Here is a 21,029-nt window from a genome sequence, read left to right as displayed (position 1 = left end):
TGGTCATTTTTGTAACTACTAACAGGAAAGGCAAGAGCAGTGGAAAAAAAAAAGGGGGAAGGGGGGAGCAAGCATCTGAAATGGGAACAAAAAGTTTTTATTTAGCAACTCGCCCTGTTCCTGAGGCAGCATTGGCAGGGCACCAACTGCCTCTAAGAGCAAGAGAAAAGCTGGTCTTTAGTACCAGTTCCCTGGTACCAAGGAGAGCAGAAGGCCCAGAGACAAAGAGTAAAGGGGACTCTGAGCTCCAGATTCACCCCAACCTGTTATCTCCCATTTTGCCTGACACCAAGGGTGTTTCCCTACTCCAGCCTGAGGAAAGCGTAAAGGACAAGGATGGTAGAGAGCACCCCATCACGACTTCCCAGAAGCAGTTTTCTGTAACCCAGAGCCCATGATTAAAAAAAAAAAAAAAAAAAAAACTGGTTGCAGTCAAGTCGATTCTGGCTCCTAGCAATGCTCTGTGTAGCAGAACTGTGCTCCACAGGGTTTTCAATGGCTGATCTTTTAGAAGTCTATCACCAGGCCTGTTCTACAAAATGCCTCTGGGTGGACTCCAACTGCCAACCTTTCAGTTAGCGGACAAATAGTTTTCGCCACCCAGGGTCTCCGAATCTACACTACTCTCCACCAAAACCAGCCCAATACCTTGGTACTGGAATTGCTGACAGGCAAGTGGGCAACTCCGAGCAGAGGAAAATACTTCCCTGAAACAGGCTACTGCCCTCCAACAGCCCTGGCCATTTTGCAGGTCAAGCTTGCTAATCCAGGAGGTTGTACTAGGGCAGTAAGGGAGGGAACAGGCAAGCCAATCAGGCTCAAGTCCCTCCTGCTTCCCAACCTCTCAGTGGAACACACAAGCCCCAGCCTGACCTAGTGGCCTAGTGAGACACTGGAAACCCACCCAGGGCAGGGAGACAAGTATTCAGTCCCAAGCCCAGGCGAGGCAGAATGCCAACATTCACATGATCACTCAACAGCGAAGACCAGAAGCTGACTGCAGAGGCAACTGGGTTAGTTCTGAGAAAAGGTGAACTGGAGACCTTTCCAGATTTGGCACCCCTGCCACCTTCCCCTGCCCTATTGAGATTCCGTTCTATAACCATTGCCTCTTTGAGGGCCTGCCCTGTCCATCCATCATGTGCATCCTCCTCACACAGGCCCCCATCTCTCTACTCATCCTGGCTTCAGGCTGACCAAGAATAAGAAACCTGGGTCAGACAGAAGCTCCACTAAGGTGAAAGAGTGTGAGGCCAGGCCTTCCATGACAACCCAGATGCTTGTTTCCTCAACAGTTGATCCATGGACAATGCCTGAGAAGGGAGGGAAAAGCAAGCACTGTTGAGTGGCTCTGAAGCCAAGGGACTCCCATGTACAGATGACCAAGAGTACCCCACCCTGGTCATCTGTCCCCTCCTTGAATGGTAAAGAGTATCTGATATGGAGTTTCTAGTCTAATAATCCAGTGGAACCTGAAATCCAGTGTTTCTTAAGATACCAGAGAAGGCCAGGATTTCTCATACAGGAAGCTCAAGTTCAGATACTCAGTTGACTAGATGCTGGAGTGGAGCCTCCATTCTTCCCTGCCCCAGATGCAGTGTGTCACAGAGCTGAAGAAGCTGTCGACAGCCCTGCCTGATGCCCGGCGAGTACTGCCCAGTGCCCCACACCAAACCACCAAGGTTTGGTGACTGTTGTATGAGGCACGGCAGCCCTACAGCTGTTTCCAAGCTACGAGTGGCCTGCTCGGAGATGCTGAAGGCTTGGTCCCAACACCACAGGTAGATGAGGAAGCAGCTAAGTAAATACAGGCTCAGAGATGAGAAGAATCCATCTTACAAGGCAGTGGGATAGACAGCCAAGGCACTAAATGGTTTGGCACCTGGGAGCTTCAAGTAAAGTTGAACATGCTACCCACAGAAAGGCCAAGGCTCTTGCAGACAGAGACAGACTTCACCCGGGGTACAGACAGGCCCCTCAAGGCAGTGGGCCCTGTGTCCTCAGGATCCCAACCCAGGCCTATCTACTCTTCATCTCAGAACTCTACAAGGCAATGACCACAAAGATAATAGACTGATCCTTAAATATGAATCCCAGAACTACCCACCCCCATGAGCAAGCACCTTGGGAGCCCTCCCTTACTCCAGCCAGGCTGCTGCTGCCATCGGGAACTCCCTCCAGAGCCTGCAGCACAGCCTCCTGAATGGCAAAGCTGTCAGGGGCCAGGTGTCACCTCTTGAAACAGCAAAATAGATTTACAGTCAAATTGCTTCCAGAAAAGGAGAATAAAAAGGGACAATGCAGAGTCAGGGAAATATTCAGTGTGATCAGAGAGTGATGGAGACAGATTTACTTGTGTGGTTCAAATGGGCTCTGGAAGCAATCCGGGGGGAGGAAACCCCAGGATGTTTTAGGCAATGGCAGCCACAATGGAGTAACTGAGAGCAGCGCCTACCAAGCCCTGGGATGGACAACACTCAAATGAATATGCTCTGGCTCTTCTGCGGAGAAAAACTGAGGCTAATGACTTGATAATCACACTTCATCGGGCTAGCCCAGCTTTCCCCTACCTCCTTTACCCCTCCACCAAGAGTCAGTCAGTAATCTGCATTTGTTCCAGAGAAGGTTTCCACCAAGTGGAAGCCCTCAGGGAAGCTGGGATTCTCCTACCCCGAATGTTTTCAATCCACAACTCCAACTTCTTTACATCTGACTTAAAGGCTATCTCCTGCTAACCCTGACGCCCAGCAGCCGCTGTCTTCATTCAACAGTGCTGTAAATAGGAGAATCACCCTGGCTGTGATGCTGTGAGTGAAAACCCCTGATCAAAGGCACACATGCCCCTCATCTCACAGTGAGCGGATCGCCAGGTTCCGGTGAATAAAAGCTATTACTCCCTCTGCACAGACAGAGCTCTCCTGTGGAGGCTGACCAGAGGTCCACAACCATAGCTCAGCCTCCAAGGGGCTGCATGTATTTAGCCTGACAGGAAACATCCCGAGGAATCTGATTCATTACTTTCCTGGCAGGCAGAAGGAAGCAGAGCTCTCTTAGACACTACAGCAGGCTCGGTTCTATTCCCTCCTTCTGGGTTTCGATCAGGAGGTAATCTCAAAAAGTCCGGGAAGGGAAGGAAGAATAGGCAGCGCTGGCTTCTTGGAGAGACTGAGAAATGGCAAGTAAAGGAGGAGTCATGAGCCATCCAAGCAGCCAGGGGGCAGGACAGGGCAGGGCAGGAAGAAAATGCACAGGACTTGTTCTCCTCAGTGGGCCTCTTCCCTGAGTTTGGTTTTTGAGTTGAAGTCTTGCCTAATTTCAACTCAAAAAAGACAGAGTATTTCTCATTGTCATATCGTTAAGGTCCAGCTCCAAGAGGGTGGTAGCATTTGACAGGGGCGGCAATCCAGGGTTTTACATCCCACCAGAGTTCCACAGGTGCTCGGGGCCATATGCCATAAGCCCCACCAGGAACACCACAGGCCATTTCCCCATTTCTCCAGTCCCCAAACAGGCCCTCCTGCAAAATACTTACGGCAAACAGCTTTACATTATTTTGTACATTTACACAAAAATAGATCCTTTTATATATATATATATGTATTTATAACTGGTTACACGTTCGATTCATAATTAGGCATCACCAGTAGTAGTTGGCACAGTTTGTCATTTAAGCTCAGGGTCAAATTCTGTTTCATTTTGCCGTTTCAAAGTACAAAAGAAAAAAAAAAAAAAAAAAGATCAAGGCATTTCATCTCCATGGTGTTTTCTTAAATACGGTCATGTCATAGGTAAATGATATGTACAGTTCAACGGTGCCTCCTGTCCCCTCCTCCTGTCTCGAGATGGGGCCGGGGGGCCGAGGGAGGCAGGGGTCAGTGCGGCCGGCTGCTGGACTCGGATGCCTGCCTCTTGCGTGAAGGGGTGTAGCCGTTGATGTAGCCGTTGGTCTGCCGTTTGGAGAGCCCGCCATTCAGGATGTCCTGAATGTGCTGCACAATGAGGTTGATGGCCACTGTGGGCAGAGACGAGCAGAGTGTTACACAATGAGGTTGATGGCCACTGTGGGCACATGTGGGGCTGTGAGCAGGGGCGTCTGCTTGGGTAGAAGGGCACACAGCACAAGAGGCTTTCCCAGGCTCTCCCAGTTAACTCACTCTGCCACTTACTGGCTTAGCCCTAGGCAAGTCACTCACCCTCCTAGCACCTCCCTTGGGACTGATACTACCTCCCTTCTAGGAGGGCTCTAAGGAGTAGACAGAAAACACCTAGCACAGGGTAAGCCTCAGAGAATGGGCTCCCTATGAGATGAGCAGAGTCACCACTGGGTAAAGCAATCAGCCCAAATTCTCCAGACAGGATAAGCAGGCATGGTTTTGACACCACCAGTTAGCTATAAGACCCCTCCACTAGGGGACCTCTCAGTTTCCTATTTATGATGGAGCCCTGGTGGCACAACAGTTAAGCGCTCAACTGCTAACCTAAAGATTGGCATTTCGGACTCACCCAGAGGCTCGGTGGGAAAAAGACCTGGCCATCTGCTCTTAAAGATTACAGCCTAGGAAACCTTTACGGGGCAGTTCTACCCTGTCACATAAGGGTCACCATGAGTTAAATCGACTTGACGGCATCTAACAACAACATTCTAAGATAGAGCTAACCCCAGAGAAGACCCTTATCTCCAAAGAAGAGTAAATTGGGGCTCTCATTTCATTTATTAACACGAGAAATAAATTACACACCTCAACCAGGTGGCCCAAGTTAACACATAACCAATAACTGTTAATAACTGATGTTAAGTGTCTCCTGATGTGACACACAGTAAAGAACACAACACAGGGTCTCTTCTGTGGTATTCCTCCAGGTTGCATAAATTGAGCCCAATGACAGGGAAGAAAAGGTCAAACCCAGACTGAGGGTCATGCTACAAAACGGGCCTGTACTCTTTAAAAACGCCAGTGTCATGTAAGACAGGAAAGGCAGAGGAACATTTCCAGGTTAAAGGAGACTGAACAGATAGGACAACTCAATGCAGTGTGTAATCCAGGGTCAGAGCTCAGATTCGGGGAAGGTTGCTAGGAAGAACAGTACTGAGGCAACTGGCAAAACTTGAATATGGACAGTATATTAGATAATGATATTCTATCAATGTAAAGCTTCCTAAATTTGATGGCTATACTATGATTATGAATGAGAATGCCCTTGTTCTTAAGAAATATATTCGGAAGAATTCATCTCTGTGACTTACTCCTCAACACTTCAGGAAGAATAAGCTTTTATTTTTAATGGAGGAAAAATGATTTAAAAAGAATGGGAAGACAAGGTCCTATCTTACCGATCAGTTCTGCCCTACTATGCCTAATCCAGAGACACGCATACTTCCCAAACAAGCCAAAACACGTACATAATATAGTAGTGACCTGCAGGATGCCTACTTTGCTGACCGGGTCCCTGGGTGGTGCAAACAGTTCATGCACTCAACTACTAACTGAAAGGTTGGTGGTTTGAGTCCACCCAGAGGTGGAAGAAAGGCCTGGCGATCTATTTCTGAAAAATCAGTCACTGGAAACCCTAGGGAACACAGTCCTATGCTGACACGCATGGGGGTTGCCATGATTCAGAGTCCACTCGACGGTAACTAGTTGCTTTGCTGGCAGGTCATTCTAAATTAGATAAAGTAGGAAATCTACTTTTGCAAAGGACGGCCTCCGATGCAAGGCATCCAAGTTTTATCATTAGGGAGCGACAGCAGAGACAGCCTCTTCCTGCTAGACAAGTCCAAGTTCACGTCTGCCCCTGTGCACCAACAGGTATATGCACATGGGCCTGTTCCCAGCCAGACTGTTCCCAAATATAACTGACAAAGGGTAGAAGTCATGTCCCCACAGGGTGACACCCCTCCGGACTCACCTAGGTTATCCGCACCTCTAGGAATAATCACATCAGCATACTGTTTTGTCTGTGGAGAAAGATGTTTACAACATATTAACAGGGCAGTTCAGGGATAAACTGACCCACACCCCTCATTATGGGAATATGGGGAAGGGGCCAGCCTTCCTGCTATTGTCTGCAGCAGGCGATGGCTTAAGGCCTCAAATATAATACTATTTACGACTTCATGGTGAAGGCATGTAGAAATTAATGAAGTGCTTTCTTTAGTTGAACTGCGGGTGTGAGAAAGGGAGCAGGGTAGAAAACCATGTAATAAATGAAGATTTACTGATCATGTGGCTGAGGGAAAGTGGTCCAGATTGAGTGATTAATTCAAACCCAATTTATAATTCAATCTACTGTGGATTTTCATTCGCTTTATCTAAATTATAAGAAATTAGTTTTTTCGTGAGTTCTAATACGCTTACAATTGTGAACATTTGGCACACTTTCAACTTAATATAGCCTGCAGAGAGAGCATGCGCTTTGAAACCAAGCATACAGTTAATTATCTCTTCACCACTACGAAAAATATGAATTAGAGAAACCCAAACTTAAAAGGGGCTCACACTGAACAGTACACACCAAAATGGTTAAATTGGTACATTTTCTGTTATGTATATTTTTCATCAATAATCAGGGGGAGGAGGGTGCACAGTTCACCTTGGTCTTCTACACACAGCCTGATTTCATTCCTAGCACAAGGGGAACCCGAAACCTGTGGCTGTTCGAGTCGATTCTGACTTAGCACAACGGTGAACCCAGAGAAATAATTCCTATGACTAGTATTTTCACTGGCTTTGTTATTACACTATTAAAAAAGTAAGCCCACAGTAGTTAAAAACATGTATTTTTTTAATTTGCTGAGATTTTGTGGGCCATCCGATAAATAACTGCGTCCCCGTGTATAACACAGACAATGCCTGCAGTAAACAGACATAAGTGTGCTACTTCCACGCTCAAACTGCTGAAATGCAGTGGTATCAGACCCACACTCAACTCGAACCAAGCAGACAATTTATGTGGTCCAAGTTCAGAGTTTACATAGCAATGAGGTGGTCTTCCCTGAGCTCAGAGCAGGTGGGCAGTGGGAAGTGTAAAGCAGACCAAAACTCAAAAAAAAAAAAAAAACCCATCGCCATCGAGTCGTTTCTGACTCACAGCAACCCTGTAGGACAGAGTAGAGCTGCCCTATAGATTTCCAAGGCTGTAAATCTTTTACAGAAGCAGACTGCCAAACCTTTCTCCCATGGAGCAGCTGGTGGGTTTGAACTGCTGACCTTTCAGTTAGCAGCTGAGCACCTAACCACCTGCACCACCAGGGCTCCTTGTTAAGTAGACACAATCCAGAAAACATCCAGAATTTTAAGCTTCATCACAACTAAGCCAAACAGCAGAGAACTGGGATTTAACTATAATTTTTGCTCAATAGTAAGTTTACTTTATGTTTTTATTATTAAGTTTAACAGAGCAGGAGAGGTCCTCAGATGGGTACACAGAATTTCAGGCTCCTCAGTCCCCTCTTTATCTTCTCCAGAAACCTAATGTTACCTGATCCCTCCAGGGGAAAGAATGGGTCATCAAGGTTACTCAGGCTGACTCGGAAAGTCCACCTGTCCCTGGTCTGAAACAAAAATCAAGCCTGGTTTGAAGCAAAACCTACTAACTAGCTGAAAGAAACAAAGACATTTGGGGACCACATTTTTCCAAGAGATAAGAAAGATAATTATTAGGATAAAGAGAGAAAGCCCTATTCTCAGCTTCACTCTAAACCTAGTCTCAATGCCCTCAGATTCCAGACTCCCAAAAGACGGATCTCCAAGACCAGGCTAAGTCTCAGTCCCTCCTTCTCCCCCTCTAAGAGCTTGATAATCACTCATTAGGGAATTAGGCAGTGGTTTGGCCAAACTGGAGAAGACATGGTGACACAAGTGCAGGATTCTCCGGAGTTAATACATCTCCTTCCAAGACTAGGCCATCCCCACCACCTGCCATGTTCCTCTACCAGAACCCTGCCACACCGCCCCTCCCTCTTGTCTCTGGAGGCTGCCCTCAACATTCCCTTTTCTGTCTTGCCCCAGGATGCAGAGGGTGTTTCCTGGACTGATTCGCTAAACACTGAGAATGCCCCCTTCTTCCTTTCCTTCCTTCTCCAAAAGGCCCCTCACTCGAGAACTCCCAGTTGCCACAGGGAGGACAGGTGAGTCTGTGCCAGGGAGGAGGTAGGGAAGCTTATTCCAGATTGGAACAACTCCTCACAATGGAAACTTAAGACAGGGGCCAAAGCAAGGACCACCCTGTGGCAGAACCCTGCACTAGCACTTAACCATCACAGACCTTCTGAAGATCAAAAGGCTGAGTACTAACTAACCTTAGACATGACACACCCCCACGAAGGGGTCTCACACCACATCATGATCCCACCAAGAGAGAAGGGTAGACCTGGACTGGGAATCATAACTAACCTAAGGTCTGGCAGGATCCTAAAGGGTTACCCCAAGCAAGAATGGCAGGATAGAGCTTCCAGAGACCAGAGTGGCAGACAAAATGCCAAAGGCTACCTTTTCTCAGGATTTCCAGATAAAGGATCACTGCGAGAGGAGCGAGATTCAATCTGGGGAGCTCTGTCAATTTACATACCTTCATTTGTGTCATGGAATTTAAAATTTGGGTGACCAAAAAAAAAAAAATCAGGAGCACAACTCACTGGCAAGCAGAATTCCTCAAAGGCGGGCTTGACGAACGTAATGTACTGAGATAAAATCTGCTCAAGGTCCCTCCCTCTTTCGCTGATGTCCCTCAATACTATAAGAGAAGGAAAAACAAGAATCCAAGTAAGTGGTCCATGAGCCTACATGCGCCGGCCCCTCCTGCAGCAGAGCGGGCTCTCACTCGCATTACGCAGCTCCACAGTCACTCCGGGTGATTCACAAGTCGGGTTCCTGAGAGACTCGACCAAGTGCAGGTCAACGGCAGCTTCGGAAAAAACAAGTTACGTTTTTACATCTTAATTTTGCTACAACAAACTGCTCTCTGAAACAAAAGGCTGCCAGCTGAGGCCAACAGCCTTCCTGTTCCAAGCAACATTTAACCCAAACAAGATTTCAGTGTGAACAACAAATAAAGCAGGCCAGTCCTGGCAAGTCCATTGTAACAGGACGTGGAAGTCTGGCCCTGAGGCACTGTGGCTTCCTGGCCCAAGCGTGACATTGCTAGACTTTCTCCTTTGCTCACCTGGATACTGTCCCCCTAACGCATACTTACCTGCCTGCGGTCTGAAATCCAGCCACCTAATGCTGATATGCAAACTCACCCTTCTTGTATCCCACCCACACTCCAGCCCCTATGGGGTGTGGGGAGGGGAGGGAGAGGATCCAGTTATGGTTAGCGATTCCTGCCTACCTACATAAGCACACAGCTTTGCAAACTGAAAATCACTTAGAGATTAGAATACCATGTTTTAGGAACTGTGGGTTGGGACTGTGAAGAAGCCCAGATTAACCATATTCACCTTTTTCTACTTTCTTCCTCCCAGTCAGTTTTACTTAGGAACTTTCACAAAACATTTTTTTCCTTATTATTTTGTCAAAAAATAGAAAAAGAGGCTGATCGCCTAAGGGCCTGAAATCCTGGCTCTGCCACTATAAACCAACCTTTCTGAGCCTCAGAGAAGATATGGGAGCTTCTGTGTGTTTGGCAGGACAGTCTCAATCAAAACAGCTCCTCCATTACACTTGTCACTTTAAATCTTATTATCAGAGGCTGCTAAATCTTATTCCCTTTACCTCAAAATGGTATCATATCCATCTACAATCATCTGTGATGGCCCCTCAGCTCCTCAACCATTTCTCAGGTAACAGGCTCAGGTGTGGGGGTGTAAACAAATATAGGTAATACTTGTGAACATTTCTGGAAAAAACATCTCTAAATAAGTCTGGGTTTTCATACACACACATGCATGGGTGCAGGGAAGGAGGGAGATAAGAAGGGTGTCATGGTTATGATCCAGGCTGACATTAAGCCTGGAAGATCAGAAGGCTAGAAAACGGTCCGGAAGTCCACATTCCAAGAGTCAGATAATAATGTTACCACCACCTGACTTTTATTCCAGCACCTCAACTTAAAAAGAGTTTTTTTCACAACAGAACATTAGGCTGGTCTCTAACGTGTCAAGATTTGCCCCACAGTGCCTCCTGACTGCCCGCCCAGGCCAGCAGCAGGGCCTTCTCCAGTCAGAAAACGGGCTCGCCCAGCACTCCCAGACTGAGTCCCCGGCAGTTCCGCCAGGGAGGCTCAGGCCAGGAGCCACGGAGAGCTGCCACGTGGCTCACCCCGCAAGCCCTCAGAGTTCTGGCACAGGCATTCGTAGTTAATGAGTTCAGCCTGGCCAAAACACACATCGAGGGTGGCCTCCAGTTCTTCACACGTCTCCAGATAAAGTCAAAAGAGAAAAGGAAACCAGAGCAAAAGAGTATCACAGCTGGGAAAAAATAAACACGGGCTCGAACTTCTGGCAGCTTTTTCTTAAAAAGCCCTGTGAACATCCGATGCTGGGTTTGTTTCACAAGATATGCTTTTCACAGAACTGCTGAAGGCTTTAGCACTGTAGGAACCTTTTTCATTCTCCCAACACACACTCGCCCCCGTGCGCGCACACGCACACACCCACACCCACACCCACACAAATGTCTTTCACAGGGCTCTCCTACCACCCTGAGCCCAGGCCTTCAGCTCCCTGTATCTTGCCAGACTGGGCAGCTTCATCTATTATATCACTGAAGATGAGAAAATGTTCACAGAGAAAGCAGGCAAAGGAGATGAGTCACCGTGAATCTGCTCTGTAGCCATTTTACTCTACCATTTAGTGGGCATGGGCCACAGGGTCAGACTGACCTGAGTTTGAGTCCTGAGCCCACTAACTACACAGTTTGTGATCCTGGACAAGTGCCTTCACTTCTCTCAATCTGTTTCCTTAACTGTATAATATGGACAACACTGCCTTGAGCATCATGCTCTCGTAAATAACTGTCCATATGGGACCAAACTGACAGCACGCCACCTCGAAAGGTTAGATAGGAAGCTATGGGGGGGGGGGGCAGTGAGCTTATGTTAATGATGGAGGAATAATTTGGAAAAGGTGAGAATGGCTGCACAACGTTAAGAACGTAATCAATGGATTGTACATGTAGAAAGAGTTCGATTGGTATTTATGTTTTGCTGTGTATACTTTCAACAACAAAAATATTATTAAAAAAACAATAGGGACAGTAATAGAAAAATACAGGGACATCCACATAAATCGCTTTAGCACAGTAGCTGGCACATAGCCCATATCCAATAAACATGAGTTTCCATGAGGATTATTACAATGGCAACAGGACCTGAGGAAGTTTTAGAAGCAGACCAGCCCAGGCTGGGCAGAAACCATGAACTTAGGTCAACGGAGCAGACTCAGCTGAGAGGGGACAGTGAGGAGAAGAAGAGGGAGTCGTGAAGAGCAGCTGAAAGATTGGGGCACAGTGGGAGAGTGGCAGAAGGGTAGAAACACATGGAAAGACATCAGAAAAAGAAGGAAAAATAGGGAAGGTATGAAGAGGAATCATACTACACTGCCCACCCTGGAAAAGGAAACAGAAAACAGATGTTGAGAACATAAAAACCAAAAGGCACTGCCCATCCAACAGCATATTAAAAGAGTCATACGCCATGACCAAGTGGGATTCATTCCAACATAAAATTAAAATCACAAAATGGAGGACAACAACACAATACTGGGAATCATGGCCTAACCAAGCTGACACATATTTTGGGGAGGACATTCAATCCATGACAGAAGGGAAATTCCTCAATATGATTCAGGGCATATATGAAAAGCCAACAGCCAACATTACACTTAATGGAGAAAGACTGAGAGCTTTCCCCCTGAAATGGGGAATAAGACAAGGGTGCCTGCTCTCACCATTTCTATTCAATATTGTATTAGGAAGTTCTAGCCAGAGCAATAAGACAAGAAAAATAAAAGATATCCAGATTGGAAAAGAAGTGAACTTATCTCTATTCACAGACAATATGATCCTAGACATAAAAAATCCCAGTGTCCACAAGAAAACTTCCAGAGCTAACAGAGGAATTTAGCAAAGTTGCAGGGTACAAGGTCAACAAACAAAACTAGTTTGGGCTTCTATACACCAGCAATGAGAAATCTGAAAGGGAAACGAGGGTAGCAATTCCATTTATAACAGCATCTAAGAGAATAAAATACCTAGGAATAAATCTAACCAGGGACATGAATGGCTTAAAAAAAAATCCAAAAATGGCTTATACAATGAAAACTATAAAACACTGCTGAAAGAGATTAAAGAAGACTTGGAAAGATGTTCCATATTCATGGATTGGAAGACTTAATGTTGTTAACATGTCGATGCTGTTGGCCCTCCCAATCCACAGGTTCTGCATCCACAAATTCAAGCAATCACGAATCAAAAGAAAATAGTCGAGAGGAAAAAAAAAAGTTTCAAAAAGGAAAACTTGAATTTGCTGTGCAGAAAGCACTAAGCTGAATCCACACGAATGAAATGATGTGTAGGCATACCCTGCTGTAGCCTCCCACCACTTCATAGATCCTCAGTCTCTGTCCAGCACTCACTGTTTTAGGATTGTTCACCTACCGTCTTGTCATTATTCCCTAAACAATACAGCATAACAACTATTTACATAGCATTTATGTTGTATTAGGTATTATAAGTAATCTAGAGATGTTTTTAAGTATACGGGAATATTGTGTAAGTTATATGCAAATACTATGCCATTTTATAGAAGGGGCTTGAGCATCCATAGATTTTGGTATTCGCAGGGTTCCTGGAACCAATCCCTCACGGATACCAAGGGACAACTGCACTACCCAATGCGGTCTATAAATTCGATGCAATCCCAATCAAAATTCCAACAGACTTCTTTACGGAAATAGAAAAACCAATCCTCAACTTTATATGGAATGGCAAGAGGCCCCGAACAGCTAAAGCAATGTTGAAACAGAAGAACAAAGTAAGAAGACTCACGCTTCCTGACTTTAAAACGTGCTATACAGCTACAGTAATCCAAACAGCCTGGTCTAACAATGCTTTCTGTTTAAAAACAAACAAAAATCGACCTAGTACTGGCTTAACAATAGACACACACGCCAATGGAACAGAATTCAGAGTCCAGAAATATACCCACACATCTATGAGCAACTGATTGTTGACAACCCTGCTAAGTCCATTCGATGGGGAAAGAAAAGTCTCTTCTAAAAAACAGTGCTGGGAAAACTGAATTTCCACATGCAGAAAAATGGAACAGGATCCATACCTCACACCACATACAAAAACAAATTCAAAATGGATTAAAAGGAACTAAATGTAAAAACTAAAACCATAAATTCTTAAAAGAAAAAGCAGGGGCAACACTGTCAAGCCTAGCTTTTAACAATGGATTATTTAGTAAAAGCACTTACAGCAATAGACAAAATAAATAAATGGGACCTTACAAATAGTAAAAACTGTTGTTCATCAAAAGACTTTTCCAAAAAAGTTAAAAGACAAGCTACCGACTAGGAGAATATCTTCAGAAACCATATATCCAGCAAGAACTTAATAACCAAAATATATATAAAACTTCAACGACTTACCAACAAAAAGACAACCAAATCATAAAATGGGCAAAAGACTTGAATAAACGTTTCACCGAAGAGGACATTCCAATGGCCACCAAAGACATGAAAAGATGCTCAAAGTCGTTAGCTGTCAGAGAGATGCAAATCAAAATCACAAGATACCATTTCACTCCCACTAGGGTCCCTATGAGTCAGAATTGACTCAATGGCAACGAGCTTGGTTGTTTTTTTTTATTTAGTATGGATAAGATTAAAAACAAACAAACAAACAAAAAACCAGAAAACAAATGTTGGTGAGGACGTGGAGAAATTGGACACTTACCCATTGCTGGTGGGAATGCAAAATGATACAACCATTGTGGAAAACAATGTGGCGGTTCCTCAAAAAAAACTAAAAACAGAACCACCATATGGCCTACCAATTCCACTCCTAGGTATACGCCGAAAATACTTGAAAGTAAAGATTTGTACACCAATGTTCATTGCAGCACTATTTGCAACAGCCAAAAGGAGGAAACAACCTAAATGCTCATCAACAAATAAATGGATAAATAAGTCAATCACAAAAAGACAAATTTTGTATGACCTCATTTAAATAATAATTAAAAAAAAGACAGATGTATAGAGAACAAAATTTATTAGTGGTTACCAGGGGTGTGAAGGAGTGGGAAAAGGGGGAGTTAATGGTGATGGAAATATTGTGTTAACTAAGGGTAGAGTTCACAGCTGATTATTGCAATGCTGTCAGTAAGTTAACCCAAACCAAACCCAGTCCCGTTGAGTCGCTTCTGACTCATAGCGACCCTACAGGACAGAGTAGAACTGCCCCATAGAGTTTCCAAGGAGCGCCTGGCAGATTTGAACTGCTGACCTTTTGGTTGGCAGCCGTAGCACTTAACCACTACGCCACCAGGGTTTCCGTCAGTAAGTTATAAACCTGTAAAAAGCTGAACTGGCAAAAGTTGTGTAATAGATATATTTACAACAACAACAAAGAGTAGCTGCTGAGGCTGCTTATGTACAACGAAACACCTCATGGGATTTGGTCCCTTGGTTTGGAGGTTTAGGGTCGTGGTTTCATGGGACATCCCAGTTAACTGGCCTAATAATGTGTTTAGTGCCTCTGTTCTATCTCCTGGTTTAATGCATAATGCCTGGGGTCTTCAAAGTTTATAAGCGGCCAATTAAGGTACAACAATTGGTCTCTATTTACCTGAAGCAAGAGAGGAAGGACAGTCAGAAACAGGAGGAGGATATGGAATGTGTGGCTAATTGCTTCCAAGAACAACTGCCTCCTTTGCAGCTGAAGAAGGTAATCAGTGGCCCTGAGACCAAAGAACCGGATTGTGCCCAACTACCATTACTGAACATTTTGATCAGAACCCACAGAAGAAACCTACTAAAAAGGGGTAAAAAACAGAAGGGAATCTCAAATTCTCATGGACTCCACGCTTTCTGGGGCAATAGAGGGTGGGTGAACCCCTGAAACTATTGCCCTGAGATAATCTTTAAACCTTAAACCAAAAATATCCCCTGAAGTCTTAAAACCAAAAAAAAAAAAAAAAAAGTTTAGCTTAACAAGTAAAAAACGTCTGCCTTGAGCATTATGCTCTTTTAAGAACTATCTACATGGGATCAGATTGACAACACCAACTTGAAAGATTAGACAGGAACCTTAGGGGGCAGTAAGGTTGTGTTAATGGCGGAAGCACTCAGAAAAGAAGGGTGAGAATGGTTGCACAACTTAAAGGGTGTAATCGATAGCCATAAATGGTATACGCAGAAACTGCTGAATTGGTATGTTTTGCTGTATGTATTCTCAACAACAGCAACAAAATTTTTTAAAAAAGAACAAATGCATAATTAAGATTAAAAAAAAAAAAAAGGGCAGCACCCACCTCTGATCCCCAAGAGCCTTTGACAGAGTTATCACCTTGAACAGACTGGGACTCCCTCCTTGAGCAAAGGACTACATGGAGCCAGCCAGTCCCCTATAGAATATAGCCTGTTCCTCAAGGCCAGTCAGGAAACAGGGTCAAGCCAGTGACTGAGTCAGAACAAGGTCTTGGCACAAACTGCAAACTCCAGGGAGTTAAATCAGCTCTACTATCATCCATCTGCCCCCAGCACATTTGCTTGGCCAGCACAGGCCCTTCCACAGGATGGGGTAAAGGGCAGGAAGCTACAAGTCTACACACATTATCCGCCTGGCCTTCTGTTTCGGCCTGTCCAAATCCAGCCATGCTCTTTCTGGTTAGCCAAAGCTGAGAATAAAATTTAGAAGGACCAGAAATAAAGAGAAATCCTCAGTGGTTAAGTCAATTTGCTTTAGAAATTAGGTGAGGAAACTCACCACCCTATAGTAAATATCCCTGCAGAGCTGCCGCAGTCCTAATTCTATGTGAACTAGGCAGACAGATTTATGGCAGAGAGAGAATAGGTGTCAGCAGTCCTGAGTCGTCCTACTTCACCCCTGTTCCTCACCTGCCTATGTACGTAAGTGTGAGTTAGGGTGACTAACACACACAGAGGGAAGGAGAAGGCACGCACTGCTGGAAATCAGTTCTGAGAAGCACAGGGATCCCCCAAGGGCAGGGTAAGTCTCTCCAGGGCCTCATCCCTCCGAGACAGATTTTTCCCACGTGAGCTGCAACTTGGACTTTGAGGGTCAAATGTCCAGGAGAGTATGGCAAATAGATGGACAGAATTATGGAGCTACCTACCTGAAGTCTCCTGGAATGTCTTCATGTGTAATAGCAGCTCCTGACTAACCCTTCTCTTCCCCTCACCCTATGCCACCGCCACCACCACCCCCACAAAGCACATGCTATGCGTGCTTTTTGTCCTATGTGGGGACAGAATGCGTTTATAGAAATAGCATTTGGAGAAGTTCCATCGTCTACCAGGAAGGTGACTTCTCAGTGGGTGACATGTAAAGACACAGATGTGAAATGAGAAAGTAGCAGCCTATGTCCAAGGCAGCATCAGGGCAGGAAGGGTTGCATAACTGAGCCTAAGAAACCACCAAAGAGGCCACAATTACCTCACGTATCTCCCCAACTTCGCAGAAGGATCCCGGTTCAAGAAAGGGACGGAGAATTTTTAGTTTAATCTACATCATGATTATCGACTTGAATTAGGGACCAAGAAGCAGTTTATTTCCAAGTTAAACAAAAAAAAAACCCACTGCTGTCAAGTCAATCCTGACTCATGGTGACCCTTATAGGACAGAGTAGAACTGGCCCATATGGTTTCCAACAAGCACCTGGTGAATTTGAACTGCCAACCTTTTGGTTAGCAGCTGTAGCTACTAACCACTACGCAACCAGGGTTTCCATTTCCAAGTACTACTACTCAAAACTTGGTTCTAATTTCCTGGGCAGCATCTTGCATCCACTCCTGCACGGCCTCCCCTGAGCATTACTGCATCCCCTGGGACTCTGGCACCACCTGCTAGACTATTACCAACCCAGGTACCACTGGTTCCTCACATGACTGGAGGGAGTCCCAGTCTTCAAGGTGATAATCTCACTCAGAGGTTCTGACAAGAAACAGAACAGCATTTATCACCTCGGGGGAAGCGGATTTCTGACCCTCAGTATCTACCATGCTCTTAATAAATCTGTAATTATCAATTATCATTTATCGATGATCTCCTACCTGCCACCACACTGTCGGGCATTTTACCCACAAGACTTTCACACCTATTCCAGAGGTACTAAATCATTAATCACTTTTAGCGTAATTATTATTTAATGAGGTAAAAGGAGCCCTGATGGCACAATGGTTAAGTGCTAACAGTTAACAGTTCAAATCCGCCCACCAGCTCCGCAGGAGGAAGACCTGGCAATCTGCTCTCATAAAGATGGCAGTCCAGAAAACCCTACGGGGCAGTTCTACTCTGTCACATGGGGTCACTATAAATTGGAAAATCAACAGCCCGTAACAACAATCAAGAGGTTAAAACATAATTTGCCCAAAGCCGGTAAGTGATGAAACCATGACTTAAGCCCCGCCCACCTGACTCCATATGCTCTGTTTTTTGCATTATATCAGGCTGCCTCCCAATTTTGACAACGTCTTCTGGACACCAAGCTGCTCGGCAAGTCGAGACTGGTGATTGTGGATTCAGGTGACAGATCCGGGCTGGGGCAGAAGCATGGGTTGTGGCCGGCTCAATTATCTATCAAAACAGACCAGGGAACTCTGTCCAGCCGAAGCCATGGCACTAGGAAAGCAGGCTTGTCTTCCCCACATTACCCATAAAGAAACCCAAGCCTGGGGAGGTCACAAAGTCACCAAGCTAGCTCAAAGGTCTGCTGGGACTAGAATACAGGCCTCCCAATTCCCATTCTGGGAGTACTGTGGTGCAGTGGTTAAGTGCTCGGCTGCTCACCGAAAGATTGGTGGTTCAAACCCACCAGCCTCTCCGCAGGAGAAAGACATGGCAGTCTGTTTCCGTAAAGACTTACTGCCTTGGAAACCCTACGGGGCAGTTCTACTCTGCCCTTTAAGGTTGCAATAAGAATTGACTCCATGGCAATGGATTTTGTTTTAAATTTCAATTCCCATTCCAATACTTTTTTCCACTATACAACACTACCCCTCCCCCACCCCGTTTGGGATCAAAAAACACAGAGTATGGACTGTACACTACTTAGAAGGGCAGCACACAGGAACTTGTTCATATCCTACCAGTTCCATCAGTTCTTGTAATAACAGGACCGAAATAGAAAAACTACAGTTACTTCATGAACCAAGAAGAGAATTTCACAGGCTCTGGGCTGGAACTTACGAAACTTGAATCTGCCAATCATTTACTCTGTGGCTAGGCACTATCACTGTCATTCCCTGTGTCTACTCCCTCATCCATATAATAAGGACTCAAAACCTTGATCACCCTTTCATTCCTCTCTTCAGCCAATACCCCCACCCCCAGACCACCCTTGCTGGGCCCTGTCAATTCTTACTGCCAATACCTTTCTCATTTCACTCCACCCCTTCATTCCCCTCCCGCGCCCCCCCTCCCAAAGGATGAGAGTTCTACTCTAGTCCAGAACAGTCTTCAAACACCTCCCCCACTGCAGCCTTCACCTACATTTCCTCTGTCAGGATCATCTTCCAACACAGCGCAGTGGTCATTTCACTTCCTGTGCTTAAAGTCCTTTGATAGCTCACATCATCTACAGGGAACCAACTCAAAGTCTTCAGCCCCCAGTCCCCAAGTTTTTTTCTAGTGTCTCTCTGAACAACCCTCTCTAAGCTCCAGCCACCACTGCTCTTGGAGCAGGCCACTGACTGTCTAGATCTGCACTGTTCACCTACTTAGGTATCTATGTCATCAGTCTACCTGACCACATCTAAGAACCAACCCACTTCCTCTGTGAAGCCTCTTCTCCTAGCAGAAGCCAATTCTCTGCTCGACGACCTCTAGAGTTAACCCCAGACTCAGCCCCCAACTGGTAAGCATCTGCATTGTCACTGCAGCACACGTTTAAGAAGGCCAGCAGAGGGAACGACCGACTAGGCTCCTGAGTTGGCTGGAAAGAATGACAACACCTCCATAAAGCTTTCCGGATGATAAAGGCCCAGAAAAGGAGGCACTGGGAGGGGCTGCCCAGCACCCTAGGCAGGGGGTATTCTTGCCCCAAATGTCCTCAGGTGATTTCCCATCTTGATTCCGATGCCCTTGTGGAAAATTCATAAGGAACTGAACAGTTAATCAAAACTTTTTCCCGGCAAAACCAGAACGTCAACTTCTTATTTCATCTCAGTGACCTCTGGATAACCCTTTCATTATCCAAAAGAGTAAAGTGACTAATCCTGTCTCAGATGTCACTGAGTGTCACCAAGCGTTTGGGCAGCATGACACCCTGGGGTAGCACTGACGCAACTCAGCTCTGCGGGGCGTACAGGCCGTGCGGGGCAGCCAGGCAGCAGCCTCAGGGCAGGCACAGGCTTCAGACATGAGGGAGGCATGCAAGCCTCGGCTCCCCTGACCCCGGGGTAGCTGACAACAGGGCCACCTGAGATGTTTAGAACGTACCTCTGCGGGAGAGCCGGGTGTCCGCGTCTGTATCCACAAAGAGCTTCATCTGGAACAGGTCTCGTACCTCCTGGGAGTAGAAGGCCAAGATCCCCTCGAAGAGCACAACATCCGCAGGGTAGACAGTCACTGTTTCCTCCTTCCTGCAAAGCACAGAAGAGGTGACAGGCCAAGCCAGGCAAGGGCTAGCAAGGGAGATGAGAACAGAGCATGAGGCTGACTCAAGTGCCACTCTCTGCTGCAGCTCCTTTCTCCACGTCCAACCTCCCACACACCCCTTTTCCCACAGGCTGAAAGCAGTATGAGAGGGTTTCATTAACACAACCTGACAAAGCCTTCGAACCACCACTGAAGACCCAAAAAGGGCAAAGTGACATGCCACCTACATGTCACCCAAAGTGGTGGCAAGGGTCTCCTTCACAACCAGAGTCTTCTAAGCTTTCACCAAAAAGCAGAAACAGAGGGCAGACATCCTTCTCCTTGGAATAAAAAGCCTGCTGCTGAATGAAGAACACAGATACACAAAAGCAGATATAATTTCTTTTTTTCTCCAAGGGTGTCTCCAGGAATGCCCTCATACTTGGCATCTATGGAACCTAACACTGTTCTGATCTGCACTTCAAAAACACTTAGTTTTCTCTCAACATGCTTACCTCCTTATCCAGCCCTGGGAAGAAAGGAGGGAGGGAGGGAGAGAGACGAGAGAGGAAAGGGAGTTTCCACAAAAGAGGATAAAGACAAGAAGGCATTTCAAAGGAAGTAAGGAATCTAGAGTGGTGTCTGGTCTGGCTCTACCACCCTAAGCTCCCTAGGGCTCCTCTTTCTTATCCATAAAACAGGGCTATACACTGCCTCATCCACCTTCCCTTCCCTCGGGGTGGGAAGTATAAGGCAGATACTGATGTAAACATGACTTTTCAAAAGGCAGGGAGGAGTCCAAAAAAAAAAAAAGACCAAACCCAGTGCCGCTGAGCCGATTCCAAGAGTAAGACCCAGCAATTCCACTCCTGGGTATCTACCTACCCAACATACCTGGAAGCAGGGACTCAAACAGTAACTTGTCATCAAGGTTCACTGCAGCATTTTTCGTAATAGCCAAAAGGTAGGAACTACCCAAGCGTCCATCAACAGATGAATGGATAAACAAAGTGTAGAACATACATACAATGGAATATTGCTCAGTCATTAAAGAAAAATGAAGTCCTGATATGTGCTATAACATGGGTGAACCCTGAAAACAGGCTGAGGGCAGTAAGTCAGACACAAAAGGACAGACACTGTATGATACCACCTCACATAAAATATCTAGAAGAGGCAAATGCTGAGAAAAAAGTTTATTAGTGGCTACCAGGGACAAGAGGAGGGAGGGAGGGGAGTTACTGCTAAAGGGCACTGAGTTTCTGC

General features: G+C 45.8%; 1 protein-coding gene across 1 annotated transcript in view; it reads right to left on the bottom strand.

Moving 5' to 3' along the window:
- Window positions 1–3,576: 3,576 nt before the first annotated feature.
- The window catches only part of UCK2 (uridine-cytidine kinase 2), a 76,627-nt gene continuing 59,174 nt past the window's right edge, over window positions 3,577–21,029 (bottom strand). Inside the window, exons 4-7 of the mRNA XM_049881121.1 lie at window positions 19,626–19,768; window positions 8,636–8,733; window positions 5,908–5,956; window positions 3,577–4,012 (exon numbers count right to left, since the gene is read on the bottom strand). Coding sequence (XP_049737078.1) covers window positions 3,873–4,012; window positions 5,908–5,956; window positions 8,636–8,733; window positions 19,626–19,768 — 430 coding nt within the window. The 3' untranslated portion in view covers window positions 3,577–3,872. The remainder of the gene's footprint in view (window positions 4,013–5,907; window positions 5,957–8,635; window positions 8,734–19,625; window positions 19,769–21,029) is intronic.

Source organism: Elephas maximus, chromosome 3, assembly GCF_024166365.1.
Source record: "Elephas maximus indicus isolate mEleMax1 chromosome 3, mEleMax1 primary haplotype, whole genome shotgun sequence".
In the NCBI taxonomy this organism is placed as follows: domain Eukaryota; kingdom Metazoa; phylum Chordata; class Mammalia; order Proboscidea; family Elephantidae; genus Elephas; species Elephas maximus.
This window is presented reverse-complemented; position numbering and strand designations above follow the sequence as displayed.